This window comes from Gymnogyps californianus, chromosome 28, assembly GCF_018139145.2.
Source record: "Gymnogyps californianus isolate 813 chromosome 28, ASM1813914v2, whole genome shotgun sequence".
Classification (NCBI taxonomy): domain Eukaryota; kingdom Metazoa; phylum Chordata; class Aves; order Accipitriformes; family Cathartidae; genus Gymnogyps; species Gymnogyps californianus.
In genome coordinates this window covers 2,825,148-2,847,916 of record NC_059498.1, presented here as the reverse complement: position 1 = coordinate 2,847,916, position 22,769 = coordinate 2,825,148, and the positions used below count along the sequence as shown (strand labels likewise).

Genomic DNA, 22,769 nt, shown 5'->3' with positions numbered 1-22,769 from the left:
ACTTCAGCTATAAGAAGGGCCACGTCAGTAAGCCCAGTGACCAGCAAACAAGGACACAAATCACTACCACTCCAATAAAGTTTGTCCAAATTTCTGCACACTAGAAGCAGTACTTCACTACCTGAAGCCTTCCTTTAGTTTGGTATTGTGTTTTATTAATAGCTGCCGCCCACCTCAGCTTTGTAACAAAGAATAGTATTTTAAGTTTTCAGCCTTGTTTCTAACAAAATTACTAAGTCGTCTCTAAATTTCAATGGGAGTGCAAATCGAGCTCTTAAAGAACAGGTTTTCTGTAAAAGCTGCAGCTACCTCAGTACTCCAGCACAAAGAGGCTACAGTAATGGATTATCTCCCGATCACTGCATAGCGCAGGAGGGGCCAAATTGGCATACAATGCCATTACCTTACAATTCTCTTCAAATCGGCTTAAATAAGCTGCACTCCGGCATCATTTAAAAGCTCTAGAGATAGCCCATCACAGACACGTGAAAGTGGTTAAATAAAAGGGGGACAATCAGGATTCAGAAACTGTCGTAACAGGAAAAAACGCAGCGCACGCTGTGGCAATTGTGCATGAGATTCTGCTGGTGAGATGGTATCAAGGTAAGACCTCCCGAGTATCGAGCTGGAGTGCATCGCTTTTCAGGTTCAGGACCAGCAGTAAACCGATTTTCTCAGTTTAAGCTGACAAAGCCATGCAATTTCGCTGAACTGAGGCCCATTTGAGAGGCATTCTTTGCCTAAAATTGCAGAGCAGAAAGAGTTCATGTTATTCTCAGAATAAAAAAAAGCACTCCGCTACACTGTTTTACTAGACCTGAAGATCTGAGACTTTCCTGACAAACCTTATATTCAGGAGAGAGGGATAGACTGGATCCACATACAGTGAGATTTCTGCATTGGCTTAAGACAGGAGGCAGCTCATGTGACAGCACAATGGCATTAGAGCCTACTCCTCCCCTGCTATTGTTCTCAAGTCTCTCTGCCAAACCCTATTAAATAAAATAATAATGTACTTTTCATTACATGCCAGCAGATTTCTGGCTTTCTGAACTTTTGACGTATACTCAATTCTTTGCCACAAAAGCTTCTGGGAGTGAACTACACCATTAGCTAAATATGAGCTCAAAGGATGGCAACCTTTGTAATTTTATATAAGTGAGAACACAAGCCCTGCTTATTTTTGGTAATCAACATTCTCTGCACGCTCGTAAATGAAGTGAAAAGAGCAGAGGGGAAATGGCATGCAACTGCAGTTTTATTTCATCTTAATTTCTTCCCTGACACCTCATTTTCAACTTAGAAAAATATACCACACATTAATGCAATGCAGATAACCCAATGACACGAGTCTGCCTGCCCTTCAGGAGGCTAGCATCGCTTGCAATCACAATGTCCAGGCCTTGCACGCTGAAGACTTATTTTATTGAACACTCTCCATGCATAAGTGCACTTCTCCAAATGTGTTTACCACCAGCAAATGAGGAGCTGAACAGCTAAAACTGGATTAAGAAAAATACCATGGGTTTTTTGAGGGTAAAGCATTTATAGAGTAGAAAAGCCTCCCATGTAACACCGAGTATCTCGGAGATTCTCTCTTCAGTCTTCTACATTCAAGCTGTGCTTGAAGATACAAGTTTTTGGAAAGCGCAAGTCCAATTCTCCCCAAACCTGAAAGTTCAGGGTTTGGATTTAGAGTACTCATCAACCACAGCAGTGAGTGTGTTGGTAATTTTATTGTGCTTTAACAGATCCCTCCCCCTCGGCATTAGAAGCAAAGATCCAGATAATTAGGGCATGAAGAGAACCGCAGATCTATAGCTTCAGTTCTTAGTTCCGCCCTCTTTCCCAAATAACTTCTTTATGGAAATACATTCCCTTTGTCCTTTTATGAAGAGAATCTATGCAGAATTAATCATCTACACCTCCAAAATGCCACACATTTAGAAATAAATAAAATGAAAGCTACATAAAAGACTGCATTTCAATACTGGTTAGCGTTCTCACAGTTAACCTGGCAAAAAGTTCACACAGGAACATGTTTGTTTTTCACACTGAATTCAGAAGACGAATGTTTTTATTCTGTTGGGTCAGTGACTCAGTAAACAGCTCAACCCCTTCATCAGGCATGCTAGCAGGAAAGAGGCGACCGTATACAAGATTCTGTAAGTAAGTTCTTGGATGAAGTAAAAAAACACAGTAAAAGCTGACTCTAAATGCTACATTACACGTAAAATAATTCCAACTGTAACAATTTTTGCAAGCTGCTCTAAGTGATGGACAATACAGATTAGGTTTCTTTGATATGAATACGCGAACTGGGTACAACCCCAGATAAGGTGACCCACATTCACCTTCATGCAAATCTAACATGAAGTATTCTAGCTTGATGTCAAAACCTAAACCTGAATTAAGGGCCCACTCGGATGTAATGCCCTAAGGATACGTTCCCACTAAGCCCAGAGTATTCTAGGACTGTGGGAGGTCTCAAGCATCTGGACGTCACATACCTGCAGGAAAGCAACACAAAAATACACGGGGTCCATCTTCACTACCCAAGTTCCTCGCTAGCTGCAGGAGAAGTTTTCTTCCTACATTTGCCACCTTTTGCATTTGTCTGTTAACTATTATTACTCTGTGGACAGTCAGGACTGTGTAACATCAGAGGCAGGGGTCCTTCATAAGCTACCAGTCCTTCTAGTTGCCAGGCTCAAGATCTTACAGCTAAAAACACCCCATTAAAGATATCAGTAGCTTTCCAGGGTATGACATTTATGGTTACAGGCTTTTTCAGTTGCTCACTGAAGGATCTTTAAGGGAACTGAGTTTATTTTTCCTCTTGCAGTGCCATCTGTATGAACTCGAATTGCTTTTAGTCCTTTGGCTTCCCCTGAGAGGGACTGACCATTTGGTGAATAGATAGGGTTACTGTTCTTTAAAACATCTGTACTTCTCATTTCAAGTATCAACCTAATTAAAAAAATATCTAGAGAACAACATTGCACACCTCCAACAAGATGTTTAAAGTCCAATGACTTAAACAGGCCAATGGTTTGTGATAATAAATTGAAGATTATTTTCCCAGTTAAGGTAATCTAGAAATACTGCCTTTTGGGTAGAAACTTGGTGCTGAGGTCAATTCAGACATACCCGAATGCTATATGAAACCAGTATAGTCACGAAATAATAATAATAAAACCTCCCCTTTAATTGTTTGGTGTTGACAAGTTGGTGGGTCCAAAGTTTATCCGGTAGGGATCAATACACTTACCTATCGTCCCTGTTTCGCAATAATCCTGAGTTCCTTCCTGGAATACAAGACAGTGTCTTTATAACTCGGGAGCAGAAAGGGATCTGAGGATGGAACATCTATTTACAGGGACAGCCTAATGCTCACTGAGCCACAGAAGGAATAAGCAAACACTTCAGTGTCATGGGTATGTGTAACTAAAAATACTTAAAAGCAAAAGTGATCCCGTGGAAATCTGTTCAACAAGCTAAGAAAAAGGCAAAAACGAAGCACTGTTGCCTCAAGAATTACCACTAAGACAAAACACTGCAGATAATTACAGCAAACCGGCTTGGTATGTATTATCTAGGACACTGCAATGTCTCATCTTTCCAAGAAAGCCTACTTTTAAGAAAACCTTATGTTTTGCCTCAAAAAATTTATGTTAGCCTTCTTGTCCAAAGAGGCAAAACACGAAACATCAATGGGCAATGTATTATGAAAAGCAGAGCAGGTTTGTTTTTTTTCAACTACCTTAAAATTCAGAATAGACTGTTAGAACTGAGCCTATCCTGAGCAGTAATGAAGAACAGAAGTGAGACAGTGTTACTTATGCAAATTTACCTTCATTATTTCTAGGTAGTTTCAAGTTCACTTACTGAACACTGACCCAACAGGGTGACACACATTTCAGCATGACATAAAGCTGGACAAGCAATTTTTTCCCTAAGCAAAGCATTATTGCTTCTTTGTTTAAATCCCTGTGTAACTAGAATTAATGCTGGGTGACATAGCGAGAGCTTGAAGGCTCATTTTCTCCAAAGCCTGCCTGAAGTTACTGCAATGGATGCAAATTATCCAAGAACATCAGTTCCTTTAAAAATAATCAACAGTACCAAGCAACCCCCAAATCCTTTCTGCCGATGAGAAGATTATGCCACCCTGTGTGTTCCCAAGACATTTTTCTTTCAGGTCAGTCTTCTTGCACCCCTACTGATGAGTCCTTTCATACCAATGAGGGGTGGTTGCTTTCCACAGGTTTGTTTCTTCTTCCACAGCATCTCTAGATGCTAGAAAAACTCTCAGCCTTCCCAATCTCATGTCAGTCCCCCTACTAATCACCCAAGGGTTTTAAACAGGAGTTGACAATCATACTGCATCACCACACAAGTAACTGTAAGAATGTGACACAAACAGGTCCTTCCACCTCCTAAACAGATGCACGTCATTGTACTCAAGTTTCAACGAAGTTGATGGAAACCTTTAGATGAAGTACACTGCTATCAGCTACCACGACTGTGCCACCAGCTCGGTCAAAGCAGCCCATTTTCCCAATACAAAGTAAAACAATTAGGAGCAGAAATTCATTCTATTAAACCACAGTTCATCACAGTATGCAAACAGAAATTGCTCTGCCATGAGAATTCCTGTTAAGACTCCCTTAGTGAATTTGAGAATTCCTGTTAAGACTCCCTTAGTGAATTTACTTTGAACTATCATATCCTACACTTAATACACGGGGCGGGGGGGGGGGGGGGGGGGGGGGGGGGGGGGGGGGGGGGGGGGGGGAGGAGGAAATCATACTCTATAATGCCATATCCTTGTTTTTAAGCTGTTGCTTCACTGCTATTTTGCAAGATCTAGTACTCTACAGCACATCTTCCAGAAGTTATCAGCATTTTAATGATTGTTTTGTTAGAATTTATGACTAGGAATATCAAAAAACCTCTTTTGAGCAATTTCAACTCTAGATGAGCACAACACCGCTATCTGCTGTACATTTACATCTCATTTAGCAGCTTCAAATGGTCAAATAGATCAGGCTAACACATGAACTTTTATTATCTACTGTGCAGTATGAAGTATCATGTAGATGCCATGGTACATCCCTACCTTGGGACCACAGCCAGTTCCACACAGATTCTGGATCCACCTTCTCCTGAGGGTTACAGAATTTGGAAAGTGCTCCTTTTCTACAATTCCTTTGACACAGCCCATTATTTCCTAGTCTGTTTTCAGCAACTTGACAGAACACAGACTAAAGTATTAAAATGCGCACACATGGCATATCATCAGTCTCCAAAGTTGTACTATGTTAAAAGCTGATGCAAACTGGGAGCCATCCATATGCACGTGTACTCTTCCCAGTCTAACAGCAGCCCATTCCTGCTCCTGGGTCATTCAAAACTGGACTCCTTGATGCCAACCGTGGGTTGGGTTTTTTTGTTTGTTGTTTTGGGTTTTTTTAAATGTATGGTGGGCATAAGAATCTTAACCAGTGACATAAAACACCTATTCCCGGGGCTATAAGGAAAATAAATACACTGGGGAAATTCAAAGTATTAAGCACAAACAAGACTGCTGCAATGAATATAAAATTGATGAATTGTGCTATCAACACTTGTTTACCTGCTTGTGAGCATGATCGTAAGAGTTTATGTGGTTGTCAAACTCTTGATGTTTTTGATACTGCTTGTCACAGAGTTCACAGTAGAAGTTTGCTCTGAGGTCTTCCAAAGCCTTGGCAATTGCCTTTTCTTTATCAACATAATCCTGCAAAATTAACAAAAAAATGCTTCTGTTAAACAAACTGGAAGATGAACTAATCCTTTAAGGAAAAATAGTCCTTAAGAAAACCTTAGCGTACACCGATGATTCTATTTATTAAGCTGACCAGTCTTTGCAAATTAAAAGGTATGAAGGATAACTTTGCAACACTACCAACCTAGCCTTGACTTAGTTTCCTAACATAGAACATAATCTTGTCGTTAGCACAGGTATCAGTAAAAGGACACTGCTTAAAAAAAGACATCCAGTGCTGATGGCAGGAAGGCAGTTTTGCGGCTGCAAGAGGAGAGCCTGCTGGATTGTCTGAGACAAAAAGAGAGGTTCAAAGCCTCAAGCTAACACATCAACAAACTGGCAGCTGCCTGCTCACATAAGATGCACAAAATACGCATCAAACCAAGGAAAATCACTGCTTTTGGAACAGAATCTTAGAACTTTAAATGCTGATACTTCCTCCATTTTGAGTGCTAACAGATGTCTGCTTGATCTCAGTTTGTCTGCAATTCAATAGGGAGGAACACAGATCCGCGGCTGGGAAAGCACAGTTCACAAACCGTTGAGCCTAATTCACTTCAGTGTACTTTTTCAGTCAGTGAAATCTTCCCAGGAGCAATGCTGTCCATTAAGCTGAGCTCAAATACAGTGATTACACTGGGAGTGGGTACAGGTAGCTGCCACTTAATAAAAGAGGGGGAGGGAGACCGCCTTAGAGGTTGCAGACAGTATTTTTTTTTCCTTATATAATTCAACATTTGTATAGGTGCAAAACCAAATCTCCAAGCAAAGGTGAGGTGTCTAAACTGGCAACAGTCATGTCCTCCCCTCTTTTGCTATAAGGAAAAGTAGCAGCTTCTTGACTGACAGAGTCAAAAAGCTCTGGGACGCCGCGGAAATCCCAGTCCCTCAAGTGGCTGTAATGGCTCGAAGTCGAGTGCCTGGAAGTGAGCCTGTGCTGCTCTGTGAGCCCCGTCCCCAGGGCACAGCCGCAGCCGATACGGACCTGGGGGGCTCAGCAACTGGGGAGGGGGGCTCCAAAACGCTCCTGATGCTGAGACATACACTAACCTCCGGGCTAAGCAACTTCTTCCTCTAGCCAGGTCATTTCAATTACAATCCAACCGGCAAAATTAATAAAACATCACCACTCTCTACAAGAAAGCTGGGGAAGGTTCACCTTAACAAGATGGAAGCACTTAGGCTGATGCAAACTAAAAAAAAAAAAAAAAAAAAAAAAACCTACAAATGTTGTATTACAAAGTACGCTGTACTAACATCAGCAAACCCCATATAGCTATTTACCATATGCATTTCAACTGGAATAAAGAGAAATTATATAAGAAAACATAGCCTAACATTTGAGAAGAAGCACTTAAGAGTTTAAGAGTTTCCGTCTTCAATACAAACTTCTTATGGGAAATTTCCTTGCATTAGCAAGAGGAGCTAGCAAGCATTTAAGAAAGATATACTATGAAAGCTTTTTTTCTATTTAAGATCTTGTTGAAGGCAATATGGTTTATCTCCCAGTTACCACATCAGAATTACATTAAAATAATATTGCTGAGCATGTTTTCTATAATGCAAAATTCATATAAAAAAATTTCAACACCCAGGGGGGGAATACCTGAAAAATTCTAGTGCTAAAAGGTTTTTTTTTTCCGATTTAAAGCACTGTTCATCATCTAAATTTTAAAAAAAAAAAAAAAAAAAAAATCTATTTCAAGTTCCTGCTTCCATCTATTACCAGATGCCCTCGTTAAGAAGGGGGAAAAAAAAAAAAAAAAAAAGAAATCAACAAAACTATCTAGAGGTTTGAGCCTGAAGCAGGTCTCCAGGAAGACAAGAAAGGAAAACAGAGCAGCGTGAGATCCACAGAACAATGACATTTAAAGTTCCTCCGAAACCCTGAACAAGCTTCCTGCACCACGTGGAGGTTTTTTTCAGAAAGCATCCTGTGGCTAAACAATGAAAACACAGCCATTTGAATGATCAGAATCTACACGAAAGAAGGGAATTAAAGAACATTTCTTGCTTGCTTCTTGGTTGCAGAGTTATCTCAAATTCCTTTGAGACTCACTGAATGGCTAATCAGGATGCGGCCACAGTTGGCAATTACATAATGGACTCCTGCGGAGCAATGAAAAAAATTACACTTGCAGAGATTTTTCACAGATTAATACAGAAATGCAAGAGCCTAACGATAAAGCATGCTAATAAAAACACATTCGAGTTGGGAGAGACTGCTACTGCTCCACAGAGTTCCTGAAAAAAAAAAAAAAAAAATCTGTGCTGAATAACGGCAGGAAGACAAAACAGTCTCAGAGCAACGCACATTCAACTGCATTTGAAAAGACAATTGCAAAACCCAAGAACTTCACTATAAATCGCATTGCAGACCTGAGATAAAACATCATTACATGCAGTTCACACAAGAGCTCCTACCAACCGCTCTGAAACGAAGAAATACTTTGTACTCGACAGCTGCTGCTGTCTGAAGATGCCCAGCATCGCAGCTGGGGGTTTGCTGCAGAAAGGGATCCAGGCTTTCGGCCACACGCTGCCCGAGAACAGCCAACGTCAGAGCCAAACCTTCCCTTTGTAGAGTGTGAGCAGCATGCCACCCAGCAGGAGATTAAAAACAACAAAAAGGAGAAACATCTTCAAGGAGAACATGCACCTGAACGTAGAGGAACTGTTCAGCACTGGCTGCGTAAGCCCATTTAAGAGCACGCTTGTACTTTAAAGTGTGCCAGAAGAGATCACTAACTGCGTTCAGCTCCAAACTAATAATTAGCTTTAAAAGTAATTACAATGGCTTTTATTTTTAAATGAACAAATATACCAGCAATTCACTTACCAAGCAAGTCAAGGTCTCAACTTACGAAAAAAAAAAATCAGGAAAGGAGGCTATAAATTTTTGTAGCTGAATAAACTGCCTGCAGTATTAACTGTTGAACCAGTGAAATGGAATTTTAGATTTGCCATGGTTATGTTTAATTTTAATGGAATTGAAACTACTTTTTCATTATTCCTCAAAGAACTAGAATTTATGCAAAACTGGCCTTTTATTCTAATGTCTAGGGCTCTTCTTCAACCCCAGTACTTCTCAAATCTCAGGATAATTAAACAAGCAGGCTTTCTTAAGACTCGATGTACTTTACAGGCTGGTAAGTGGAAGAGTGGATTAAAGGACTAGCAAAGACCATGTCTCCACAGAGAACTCAGTTACAGCTAATCCAAGTATGCTCCAACATGTCATACTCAATGCCAACATGATGGCCCATTTTTATCATTAAAAAGATAACAGTCTTTGGCTTACAAAAAAACCCACAGGTTTTGTAAACCCTATGGAAATACAGAATTTTTTTTTTTTTTTTGGTAATGCTGCCTGAGAAATTCTTCCAAAGAGATACAGCCCATCGATTTCTCAAAACTGGAGCAGTGTCCTACTGTTTCAAAGAAAGCAGGATTTATGCAACAATATCATAATGCACTACTTACTGCTTGCTCAGTAACAGATCTACTCCACTTCCAGCTGATAACTGCCCATCTAACATTTGCATCTGCAGATTCTGCACTGACAACGTGGCAGGTTCACTAGAAAAATTTGGCAGCCCTGGGTCTAGGGAAGGAAATGTTCTGCTTACCCTAGGACTGTTCTTTCCAGAACAGGAGCAAAGCACACAGAGAAAGCCCTGCTGCTATCCTGTAGCTCTTAAGCAGCTAAACAAACATCAAGGTTAATTCCAGGAAGTGAATAACCAGTTTGTTAAAATATACATAATCTCAACATGACAAAAAACAAGAATACTTAATTCCTACTACCATTACCGCAGCCTAACAAGAGCAGCTCTGTCCTATCAGAAAAAATCCTCTCCCATTCAGCCCACGGGAACTTTGATGTTAATGCCCCCATTTCAGTACCTTGTATTTCTGCCTCAGCTCCTCAGTGTCTTCTTTCTCCACCTCCAGTACACGCCTCCGCTCAGTGGCATCTTCGGCATAGTCAAGCTTTTTTTTTTTTTTTTAAAAAAAAGAGAGATGCAATTTGTCCCATAAATACTTTGCACTACTGAGACTGCCAGAATGTGTAATTTAAAAAAGATGAGGTTCGAAACAGAATCTTTGCATATTGTACTTCACTTTCCCCGTTTTGTCATCCCACAGTGTAACCCACATGCAAACCAGTTCATTAATCCTTCCAAGGTGGAGGCTCCCAGCAGGCTCGTCCACTGCTGACAGCAGCCTCAGCTTTGCAGAAGTGAAATCGCAAAGCCCAGGAATTTCGGATAGCATCCAGACCTCAGAACTCAGGTACCCATGGGTAAACAGAGTATGTATTTTGAGAAGTGTTTTCTTACTGTGTTAAGAGCAAGTTTTTCATTACCTTTGATGCACAAATTCTCACTTTTAAATTTCTTCCCTATCAACTCCCCAAGAGCCATGCAAGGAGTGACCGGGTGCAGGGCAGGAGCCGGGCGAGCTTACCTCCATTTCCATCCGCCCCATGCCCATGACATCGTACTTGACGACGATAGGGATGGGATCTGTCCTCCCTGTAAGAGGAACACACACACAGGCGGTCAGGGGCCGGTCCATCACCACAGCTCGCTTTACACATTGGGTTTGGGTGGTTAGAGATCTTGCCTTGGAGTGCAGAGACCAGAAAGCTACAGTGAACCAAACACAAGCCATTCTCACAGCTTACAGTCAAACCCGCTTCTCGGCTCCAAACCGATTACAGTTAAATGCACCCCGAGTACTGATAAATGGTATTTTCTGAATATTAACTGGTCACGTAAAATATTCTTGTGGTTAATGTTCAACCACGACAAGTCCTAGGGCAGGGCTGTTAACAGGACTTGAGAAATGAGCCTTCCTCTCAATGCTTCCACATCAGGCAATACATACTCCTCATCTTCTGATGCAAGTGAAAAAGCTATTAAATACATTTTACTGCTCTACCACGTTAATAATTGATTAGGACTTTCCTGTAAAAGATGTGGAAGCCTCCCTCCCGCCAACTTTTGTCCCTTCCCGAGAGTAAGGAAAGCTGACCGAGAAGCATGGCACAGAAGCCAAACTTCTTTCATCCCAAACGACCGCCCGGCCCAGGCCAGGTGGTCGGGCACCTGCTTCCCCAGCTCCTGCAGAGAGATGCTCTAGCACTCGCTGTGTCATCTGTAAGCTGTGAAAAGGACTAGTTGCGAAGAAAATTGACTTTGAACTAATCAAACTATGCTGGAGATATTTTTTTTTTTTTAAAAACATATCTTTAATCCACTCATAACCAGCCAAACAAAGCAAAATGGGGCAGACAAGCACTTTACTACCACAGCTTTTTTTTTTTTATTATTATTATTATTTTTATTTTTACATCACAACTCGCGCTGTTCGTTGTGATGTAAGCCCACTGAAAAAGTACTTACCTTATCCGGTGCATACCTTGAGTAAAAAAACAGAATGTTTACTTCCCTTATTATTGCTCTTGTTTTGGTGTAAACAACTGTTTTGTTATACACACATACACATATATTATACCTTTGGGCTGAAAGATCTACAGGTTTTAATCATGCCAAAAATATTCCATTGCCATCCACATGCGCAAGAGGTTAAAGTCTTTAAAACTGCCTCAGAAAACCTGTGTAGGCATCAACTTCTCTCTTCTCCAATATCAGCTTTCTCTAGAACTCCTGCAAAAGCGACAGCCCACAGATCCCAAGACTCCAGAGTCCTCAAAGGAAACCCACTCTGGTCAGACTTGTGTCTTTTTAACTCTTAAAGTACAGAGGCATGTGTTTTTCTTTCAGAAACAAGTCCATTTTAATTAATCGCTTTATTGTTTTGCTTATACGCCCATAAATTTGACAGGCATATATCCACCAAGTCCAAAAATAGTTATCACGCTGATCCAAAATGATATTTTGAATTGAGCTTTTGTTTGGGTATTTTAATTGTTCTCCGTTCCATAATGTTTCTCTTACGCCCAATGGTATAATAAAGTAAGCAGTGACTGCAATTTTTAGCAAAAGGACCAAATTAAAGACAGGTTATAAAAATGACTTCCTAAGTGCAATATCACTTTCATAACGTCTCAGCGAGGGATTTACTGGTAAGTGGTGAACCCAAATGGAATGGCTGGCAGCAAGTGCCAACAATTTATTATTTTTTTTTTGCAAGCTTTTTTCTTTCTGTTTTGGTTTGTGGTTTTTTGTTTTGTTTTGTTTCTCCAGCAATCGAGATCTTTCGATGCAGCCTCATTGCCCTGGTAAACCCCTGCGTACAAACAATGCATCAGTACTTTTGCCTTCTAAGGCAGTCAAAGTTTTTTGGGTTTTTTTTTTTTTTTTTTTTTCAAAATCTATTTGGAAATTGCAGTAGCAAGTGCTAGTGCCCATCGTGTTGGGGAAAAATCAAGTTTGGACAGTATTAGAAATTTATGTTTAAACTGATTTTGGCAGTTCTAACACAAACAGAAACATCCCTTCTTAGCAATACCCTTTAATGAACAAGGATCAGACAAGTGTGCATAAAGAAAGGAAAGGAAAGGAAAATGAAAGACCAAGCAGAAGGATGATGGCTACAACAGAGAAAGTAAGCCTAACATATTGGTGCACTGATGACAAAAGGAGTAATTCAGTCTGAAAATAAAAAATTACCACTGCTAAGTTTACCATCACCACAACAAGTCCAGGATCATAACGCTGTAAAAAAGAAACACCATTTGTTAGGCAGAAACCATTAGGGGCAGAAAATAGGCCGTTTGTAGTAGGCAGGTAGGATGGGTTAAAAAAAAAATAATAATAATACGAGGCTTCTTCCTCACCCCTCCACCCCATCACCATGCTTTGCCCTGTGGAATCAGGGAGCGGGTAGATTTTGAGGAGCAGTTATTTGTTTTCAGAGCTGCGCTCTCAACCTGAAAGTTTTGGGTGTTGGAAGAGGTTGAGCTCCTGGTGACAGCCCAATTTAAAAGAGGCACTGAGGCACATTTAAGCAGGCAGTTTAAAAAGGAAACAAATCAGGATCTTAAGGCAATTACAAATACTTTGGGTCAAAAGGAGCTCTGTTTTCAGGTAAGAGGAAAGTATTCAATGCGAAAAGCGATGCCTTTGTATTAAACTTAACCATCATTTCATTATGAATGAAATACCACGGCAGCCACCCAGCACAGCCGCCCAGCATGACACCCGGCCGACAAGCGCCACGTCCGACCACGTTGAGCACGTAACACAGCTACGGGCAGCAGTGCCCATCCCCACCACCGAAACCGCGGCTCTGTCCAGGGCAGCAGGACACGCTGCCGGGCAAAGCGCTGGGCGGTGGGTCACTGGGGCCAGGGGAGCCTCGCTCCGTGTCCTCGGAAAGCCACTACGGCTGAGGGAAAGGAACAGGCTCTGTGTGGCCAAAGGGCCACCTCTCACCCCACTGACTGCCAAGCGGGCTGGGCGGAAGATGGAGAGCAGCCAAAGGGGAAAATGGGACTTAACTTAAGCTCTTTAAGTTCTCCTTTTAAAGAACTTCCTCACGAAAATTTATTCCAGAGCTCCTGTGCATGACAACGGGATCTTTACCAGCATGTAAATATGGTTCTCAGACATTGTGGGACTCTCAGGTTTAGGGTTCCTGCTGACTCTTTTCGGGTACACCAACGTACTTTGAAGGGAAAAACTGAGCTTTCAAGAAAGGGCAAGAATTCCCACACTTTATGCCACTATGCAGGGTTGCAAGCACTGCCACATCGACAACTAACCCCCCCACACGGTAAATCATGCAGAACACACAAAGCTGTGTCCGTGCCCCGGCCCCCTACACCCCAGAAAACGTATTTTCTTTCTGAACCAGGTCACAAACTTTTTCCTTTACAGACTGGTCACATTACACAGGCTACAAACTCCAAACCAGAGAGGGTTATTGTATAAAACACTTCCACGCAAGGGGAAAACTTCTGTGGAGAGGACAAAGCATAAACCTCCAGCAGGATGGGAAAAACAGCTTACACAAGAGTTGCACCTTAGAAAATCCCATTTTCTTAATTTACTTCAAGTTTGTAATTATTTCCTTAATTCAGAAATGAAATGAGATTTCAAAACTGACCAGATATACTTGTTTTGCTTTCCTCTTCCCAAAGAAATGGGGACACCTTTCTCCCAGCTTGTGAAAAATTGCTCACCCCCAAATACACCCCGACAGCCAGCCTCCTTCCTAGAGCCCCGTGCCTGCCCAGACATCTGCCAGCGGCAGGGAGAAGGCAGACTGCAGGCAGCACCTTGCAGGGCAAGCTTCTCCAAATTCACTCCTTTTTAATTGCACAAAGTTATTGGATATGAGCAAAGACTTTGCCAGCAGTGCTATAAATTAACAAATCTTGGGAAAAGAGTTAATCCTAACGCTTCAGGGCTTTAGTATCAGACACCAAGTCATGCTGTACGCGAAGGATTATCGTTCCAGTTGCCAGCTGCAGGGCGCGTGCTCCTTCTCTGGACACAGAGGGTAGATGCTGCTCTGCTCTTCAAAACAGGACGCTGCACCAGATGGACCTACCATCTGAGCCCGTCTAGAAACGCTGGCGTTGTCAATACTAGTGCACATTTTATCTTTTTTTAAACAGTCAAAACAGAAACCAGTTTTCATTGACAATTTGCAGATTCAGAAGAACTCCTCCCTCCAGCAATATCGTGCACTGCAATAAGATACAAGACGTTTCTGAAGGTCTGTTTAATGACAGCGAAAGAACAGGATGCTCCCATTGAAAAAAAGATGTACCCCCAAAATTATGCGTTAACACAATTCAATCAAATATATTTCAGTGTATCACATGATAGCATGTAAGCACCAGAGAGGTAACAAAACAGCCTTAATCCTGCTCACTATGTTGACATCTTAATAGAAATTCCTCCCAGGTACAAGCTTTGTGGGATATAATCCTAGAGGACTGACTGATATCACACTCTTCATCAGAGGAGAATTTCATGAACTAAGCATCTCAGGAGGATTCAAACAGCGGGATGTGATCTCGTTGAGCACAGAGGATTTTTACTTACTCGCTATCTTTATGCTACAACCGAAAACAAAACCACAGTTTTAATTGCTCTTGGAAAGGGACTACCACAGAGCTTAGAAACACGGCTGTGTGAAGGCAGCACTGCGGAGTTTCATGATCACATCACTGGATTTGCTCTGGTGGATAAGGGTCAGTTTGTTTAGTCACCTGTGGTACAAAGCCCACTACAGGCTGTAAGAGGTCAATAGGTGCCTGAAGTTAGCTACCACTGCCCACAGCAACACATCCACAGATACAGGGCATGATCACCATTCAACTGCATTGTCTCTGTGAAGATGTGAGGTAGGGAGGAGTCACTGTGGTCGTGGATGAGTTCCATTTTCAAAGATCAGGATTTTGCAAGCTCTCAAAACTTTCCTGGGTCTATTGCCTGTTTCGATAGCCCAAGAGCTGTCACGCTGAAAATTCAGACTCCTCATTCAGTACATCAGAAGCAGAGAGATGAGGAAATCCACTGATTTTTACTGGTGAACAAGTCCTGGCATGCTCCGTGGTGCTCCTTGCTGGCTAAAAATGATGCTATGTTATCAAGCTCATTCTGATTGCTGCAAGAAGCAAACAAACAAACAAGGGCAACCTTTTATCCTAGTCTCCTTTGGGAATTAGATTTGTGAGCTCATCCTGTTTATATCAGATTTCTGGAAGGGGTCACAAACAATCAAGAGATTCAAAGTCTGAAACATCTATCATCCTCAGTGACGAGCATCAAGTACCAGTGAGGAGAAACTGTTTTCCAAGTACACAAAAACTGCACTGTGAACTTAATCCTTACTAAGCAGGAGAGAAATGACAGTTGAAAGACAAGTTGCAAACACCCCAATCACATGGAAAACTTCAAACAGGAGCTCAGATCTTCTTTGACACACAAACCAAGGGTGACACTGGCAGAAAACCAAGCAGAACTCCCTGAACTTCTGCAAGGAAAGGCACACAGCAGAGTCTGGGTCAAAAAACATCCCTAACCCAAATGATGATCAATGGTATTAAAGAACAACATGGAAGATGTTAGAGCAAGAACGTAAATCTTGGTTGATCTAGAATAGAAATCAGAGATAAGAGTTGCTGTCTTACTTCATCTTGGTAAGTGGAGAGGGCTGAAGAGTCCTATCTGATTTAAGGCTACACTGCAAGAGTGGGGGGAGGTTGTGCACGGCCATGACTACTCACTTCCCATGCACTCATCTTTCACAGTTTTATTAAACTGCTTTAACATTATACGAACACAAAGGGCAATAAAGCCTGATACTAAGCCAAGAGAAGGCCATCTCTGTCACAATAAGCATGTGTCACTGAAAGAATTATGATTTCACTGACTACACACACTCAAGTAACCCATAAACTTATCACCAGTAATCGAAGGAAGGATCTTGCACATTCGAAAACAAACAAGGGGGCAACTGCTTCCCCCAAAGGAGATTGAGGCATTAAGTAAACTTTCCTTTAGGTCTGCGGTCTTGTGGATTTCGACATAGTAACGAAGATTGGTGTGATGATAGCAGGCTTTCAAAGCCACGTTACCCAGGTTTTTCAAAGCTAACTTCACATGAAAATATTAGTCTATTGCAATGATTTATGTTGCAAGCACAAGCGTGGAAATGTTAGTCTATGTCAGAATTCAGATTCCCATGAGGACATGTTAAGATACAGGAAGGTAAGATTGTATTCACATCTATTTCTTGGGTAAGACTGCCAAATCATTCCATACTTACTGAATAAGGCACTGTTTAGCATTTTTATCTTTCTCTTCCATATTTTCTTGTACTTATTACAAAGCTTCAAAACCCAGAAAGAAATAACATTCCTCATTTCCTCGTGGTGTTTTTCTCAGATGCTCATTGTTCCATGTTCTCAAGGCCTGACAAACATCTACTCTGTCTGCCTTCATGAGATCAGACGATTTAACAAATGGAAAAATATATTAATATATTAGCTGTAAGCCATTTGGCGAACTGGTGACAGAGCCAGGATTCAAGACCTCTGGAATTCAAACCCTGAGCTTATTTCTCCAAGCCACAGCTGCCAAGCGATCACATTTGCGACTGATCTCAGTTGCTCGAGTGGTCAAAGCTCCGCTTATTACTCCCCACACGTCTAACAAAACCGGCATCCAGAAAACATAGTGTGCATCACCCGCGGCCACCTGACACTGTCTGGGAATAGTGACTCTTACTGAGCTTGATCTCAGAAATGAGAATTATCACCGAGGCTGCCAGAGAACGGATATTTCCTGCCTTAGCCACAGGATCACTTCTTCACCTGCAGGCTCTCCTCCTCACTGCACATCTTCTAGCATTTCTGTCAGACAGTTCTGTTCTTTCACTCTACTTATCCTTTATACCAAGAGGGAAAACAAGAGCTTGTCTGAACAGATTTACTGAAGAACGTGCCAAATAAGAACTGCATCGTAGTATAACTGAAGAGGGGGAACGATGACTATATTTATCATCACAGAATTTGCAAGTCAGAGCAGAAATCCACTTGTGCTTTTTTTTTAATTGAAAACCATGGAACAAGAATACAGTTAGATGGAGGAACTCAATTCTAGCATTTTCTAACAAATCTGATGCAGCTGACTTTGCTATCTTGTTAGCTAATTTATATGCTCATGAAAGGATAAAATAAAACCAAAGTTCCGTTATGCACACCTGTAACTGTTGCTCTCTGTGTCACCAGTATAATTTATACCATGAGTTTGCAGCACACCTTGATCAAGAGGAACAGCACTGTCTTGACAATTTGTAAAGGGTTTACTGGTTTTAGCCTGAGTGGAAGAGAACCAGCATGCAGGAAGGGGTTCACAGCTTTACATGGCACTGCCAAGAGCTCCCATGACACTGAACATGGCTCTGACTGCAGGAGCCTGCCTCCTCCATGGCAGCATTACATTAGTATTGCTGCTCACCAGGAAGATGCAACCAGCCTTTCAGAATAGTTATGCTGAAATGATGCCAAAACTTTGCTAAAAACATAAGCAAACAAAAAGGAAGTTATTACTACATAGGAATAGGAATCAGGGGACAGAAGGCATTTCTTTTGGACCAAAGGCTACAGGTAAAGCTACTGCTACTTCAACTAACTGCCCCAAAAGGGACCTCCCTTTTCTAAACATAGCCACCTGCTGCTTCTATTTTCTGAAAAACTGAGATAACCCAAGTACTAGTACAAAACAGCATCCCACAAAGCATTGCCATCCACCTTGAAACTTAACTTAGTTTCACACTGAGTCACATTTTCATCACAACAATAATCAAGTGATGAAAGGACTGCCTTAGTCCCCTACAGACAACCAAGGAGCAAACTTCATACATAAAGTTTCAAGGCTCAATTCCAGTTCTACACTAAAACCCCATATTATCTAAACTATTGGATTAAACAACTTAAGTACTTAAGAATAGCTATGCCATGACAAAAACATATGTTATCTGTTGCCATAGCAAAATACTAGATTCTGATTCACCTCTCAGAGATACCACAAAAGACCAGGATAATTCTAGTCTTGGGAATACTGTGGGAACGTGAATTAAATCAATGCTTTTAAACCTATCAAATTAATCGTACACTACCCACAGTTTGTGGTATAGGGAAACTTAACATAACTGCTTTCTGCACAGGTGTTGGAGCAATTTTAAAGCATCAAGGTTGCAGTCAAGGAAGCACATTTCCTTAAGAGAGAACTTTAAAAGGGCAAACCTAGAAAAGCATGTTGAATAATTACAGTTATTACCCAGTACGCGCTCCCGAGGCGACTAGCTAAGTTTGAGCTAGACCTGTCCACCAAAGCTGGTCAATCCTTCCTGAGAGTCCCTTCCACATGGCCAGTAAACATCAGACAAACCTTCCTAACTGACCGGTCCGCACTCTCCAAACCACCTCTATTCGCAGCAAACCATCCCTTCAGTGCTGTCCCCTCTCCTCCCTCCACAGCCCCTGCTACGACAGAGGAAGCAGCAGGATAACCATGAGAACCGAAGGATGGCTGTGAATTAACTCAGCAATACCACAGATGGGGCATTACCTAGCCTTTAAAGCCTGCCTGCTTGCTCTTCGCTATCAGGTCTACCCTGTCCTCATCAGCTATTCCCCACCACACACACACTACAGTCCTGACCTCATCCCAGAGAGCCATCTAATTCTTCAGGCATGGCTCCCCAGATGAGCTAGATGACTGATTCAAGAGAGCCAAATTAAAACATCAGCCAGTCTGAAATGCTAGGTCATTTCACTGTGTCCTGTTATCCTCTTTCTGAGTGCATCAAATGAAGTCACATATTCCCGTGTTTTCTGGCAAAGCTAGTTAATAGCCTTTGTCTTTCCTAAGGATAGCGTTCACCTGCTCTGTTCAGTTTTCCCTAGTCTAATTAAATGAGATTAAACTACTGGTTTTAGTCTTGCACCTATACCTCCAGAGTACTATTACCTCATATTAAACACACAAGTCCAAAAGAAAAAACAGAAGTTTTCAGCACAATTATTTTTTTAAACAAGACTTGTCAAAAAATTGAAAACACAGGGAAAATGTGAAGAGCTCATAAAAATATTTTCAAATGTATGATTAAAATTATACCACTTCTGCATGTCAATCTCTCAATGCTTTTCATAATAATACTTCAACTTAATATGAAATACTTATTCCAAGAGAAATCATTAGAGTATTTGAATTCCAAGATTTCACTCAGCCCTCTCATTCCCCTTCTGACTTATGTAACTCCTCTGATTAATTCACAATCCTCAGTCTCATTTAGCACAGGACTTCACATGAAGGTCAGCCAGTGTTTCTAACCACATCTTTTGCTAGTTTTATTTTTTCAGTAGACCACAGAATTCAAGATTATCAATTATATGTGTTCCCCCCCAAGAGAAAACAGTCTACAATCACCATTTTGTCATTTCTTAGAGCACAACCATCACACAATCTCTATAGAAAAGTGGTTCCCCAAGCCATACTCTCCAGATTAAAAAGATCCCTGTCAACTGGCAACCCCCTCGTCTGCTTTTTCATATTCATTGGCTGTTAGCAAGTTGAAGCATCATTTCCAAATATAACGCAAGTTGTTTGTGGAAAAAAAATGTGAAAAACATCAGGAGAAGAGATGAGCAGAGGAATGACTCTGCTGAATTCATTATGAGCTTCTCTGAACCAGTATTCGAGCACCTGCATGGTCAGAGATGACAGCACTATCCCTGTCATACTCCACTCAATACGCATCTAAAATAAAACAAAAGATGGAGATGTGTTACAGTTAGAACACAGCTTCTCTTACGACAGCTATGTCGTTAAGAACATGGATTACTTGCTTGCTTATCCAAGTGGCTCAGCTCTTCCACCAGCTACGATGGTTAACAAGAGTTACACCACACGGCAGCTGCCCCAGTAGGTACAAAACTACTCTGCTTCTGAAATTTTGCAGAGAATGAGCCAATCTGCTGGGTACCTGTGTACTACAACAGCAGATTTTTACCACCAGCAATTGGCAAGTGTGAATTTTAGGCTATTCCAGCCACCATCCAGAGAAACAGTTCAGCACTCTCACTGCTGGATTATATCCACAGTGGGTAGTTAACATGAAGGAAGCCATCACAACAGTACAGTCCTGCAGCATGAAGTTCTTGTTGAACAACAACATAATGGCCTTACTAGAAGAAATAAGCATTTATGACTGGCAAGTATAATGTAGTATAACTTTTAGATTCACCGAAACTAAAGAGGGAACTAAATGTTCATCAGTTCTGATGAACATCTAGAATTAAAAGCTACATAACAAAAATAAGCACACTGAACTCATGAACTTCCTTTTAAATTGAAGTCAACTGCATGGAAAAAAGATGAATGCAGTATCAATTCCATATATGTAAACCAAAATAGAGGTTTTTGAGGGTTTGTTGCAAAGGCCTTCTTCTACAGGAGGTCAGATACCATATTCACAGCTAAAGGCTACTTGAAGTGGTTCTGCTTCTGCTGTACCTCTTAACTGTAGGCTGTTTAACATTTTAGGCTCAAGCACAGCACGAAGCAAGCAGAGTTAACAACAGCGATGCTCTGCATTTGCTATTCTTACATCTCTTTAGAAATCTCTCCTGGTCTTTTCTGAGCAAGAAGGGAACATGGAAGAGAGGAAGACCCTTTTTGTTTTGCTCTTCCATTCTCAGTGCACATCAAGTAACTTCACTCTTCAAACTCCTAGAGTAAGATTAAAATTGGATGCAAGTGTTTCCTTCCCAGCAGTTTATATTTGGATTTTGGGACGATCTAAAATTCATGTAAAAAGGTCACCGGATAATGAATTAAACACTCCCAACAGGATCATCATCAATGCCACAGGCAACAGGCACAGGCTCTAGCTGCTCGTAACTAAGAGGCAGTGCCCTTGATGTCTGTCCTGGTTTCGGCTAGGATAGAGTAAATTTTCTTCCTAGTAGCTGGTACAGTGCTGTGTTTTGGATTTAGTAGGAAAATAATGTTGATAACACACTGATGGTTTTAGTTGTTGCTAAGTAGTGTCAAGGATTTTTCAGCTTCTCATGCCCAGCCAGCAAGAAGGCTGGAGGGGCACAAGGAGCTGGGAGGGGACACAGCCAGGACAGCTGACCCAAACTGCCCAAAGGGATATTCCAGACCATATGACGTCATGCCCAGTATATACACTGGGCGAGCTGGCTGGGAGGGGCGGATCGCGGCTCGGGAACTAACTGGGCATCGGTCGGCGAGTGCTGAGCAATTGCATTGTGCATCACTTGCTTTGTATAGTCTAATTCTTTTACTATTACTATTGTCATATTATTATTATTACTATCATTATTTTTCATTCCTTTCTGTCCTATTAAACTGTCTTTATCTCAACCCATGAGGGTTTTTTTTCCGATTCTCTCCTCCATCCCACTGGGTGGGGGAGGAGTGAGCGAGCGGCTGCATGGTGCTTAATTGCCGGCTGGGGTTAAACAGCGACAATGTCTTTATGTCGAGCAGAACTGGAGCAGCAGCACTCCTCTGCATCCTCTGCCTGCCCGGCACCTTGGCCGGAGAGGCTGTTTGTCTGTCTGTCAGACGGACAGGGTGCTGTTTTCCTTCCAGAAGGTGAACAGCACTGTACAACTCCTGCACGCTCTCCAAAGCCCACATTAGGAAGGTTTCAGCACCTACCCGGGTTAAACAAGATGGGCTATTTTTACTCCTGCGTTTCTATTAAAATGCAGGAGGCGCAGGAAAACCCTCACAGCCCATACCCATGATTTGTCTGTAGCTTCCAGACAGTTCAAATCACCAGAGCTTCAATAATACGTGAGTCAGAGATGCAGCACAGATTCAACGCTTTGAAATGCACAGTGGGAAAATCTAAATCTGGACAAGTATCAAAACGCAAATGCCTGATCAACCCTGTGGGCAGCCCTGGCTCTCTCGTCCGCTGGACATGGTGACACCATCCTCTTGCCCCAAACTCAAGACTGTACAGTCATCTGCTATTTACTCCGTCACGTCAGTGCCTGCAACACCACACAGCATAGGGCCCCTCAGGGCTGTGCTTTTGAATCCGGCTGGGGCTGGGAGAAGGCTTTAGCCTCTTTCAGGTCTCCGTGTTTCCACATTGGTGACGCACAGTGCAATACTGGGCACCCAAAAGAGAAAACAGACCAAATTGCACATCCAGTGAACGCCATGCCAAAGCAGAAGCCCAAGAGGTGACAACTATAACCACGTCCTGAGCTTTGGCACCAGCACAGGACATGAGAGGACTGTAAGAGTGCCATGCATTAACCAGAGGATTTCAAATGAAGCCATGTTAGAAGAAGCAAGAAGCATTAACCACCAACGCAGTCCTGTCTGAGAAGTTAGAGTGCCTTAGTCCAAGAGATTAATATGCATTCCCAGAGTTCAGAGAACTCGTTACCTCTCGACAGTCCTCCACAGCACAGAAA

The 22,769-nt window shown here is 41.8% G+C and overlaps 1 protein-coding gene across 2 annotated transcripts in view; it reads right to left on the bottom strand.

The window, feature by feature from the left end:
• The window catches only part of GPATCH8 (G-patch domain containing 8), a 40,966-nt gene that overhangs the window by 8,895 nt on the left and 9,302 nt on the right, over positions 1-22,769 (bottom strand). Inside the window, exons 1-4 of one of the 2 annotated variants that reach the window (XM_050911624.1) lie at positions 12,454-12,610; positions 10,283-10,350; positions 9,719-9,805; positions 5,639-5,782 (exon numbers count right to left, since the gene is read on the bottom strand). In XM_050911624.1, coding sequence (XP_050767581.1) covers positions 5,639-5,782; positions 9,719-9,805; positions 10,283-10,309 — 258 coding nt within the window. In that variant the 5' untranslated portion in view covers positions 10,310-10,350; positions 12,454-12,610. Of the gene's footprint in view, positions 1-5,638; positions 5,783-9,718; positions 9,806-10,282; positions 10,351-12,453; positions 12,611-22,769 lie in introns of those variants that run through there. The other variant, XM_050911625.1, reaches the window with a different exon arrangement.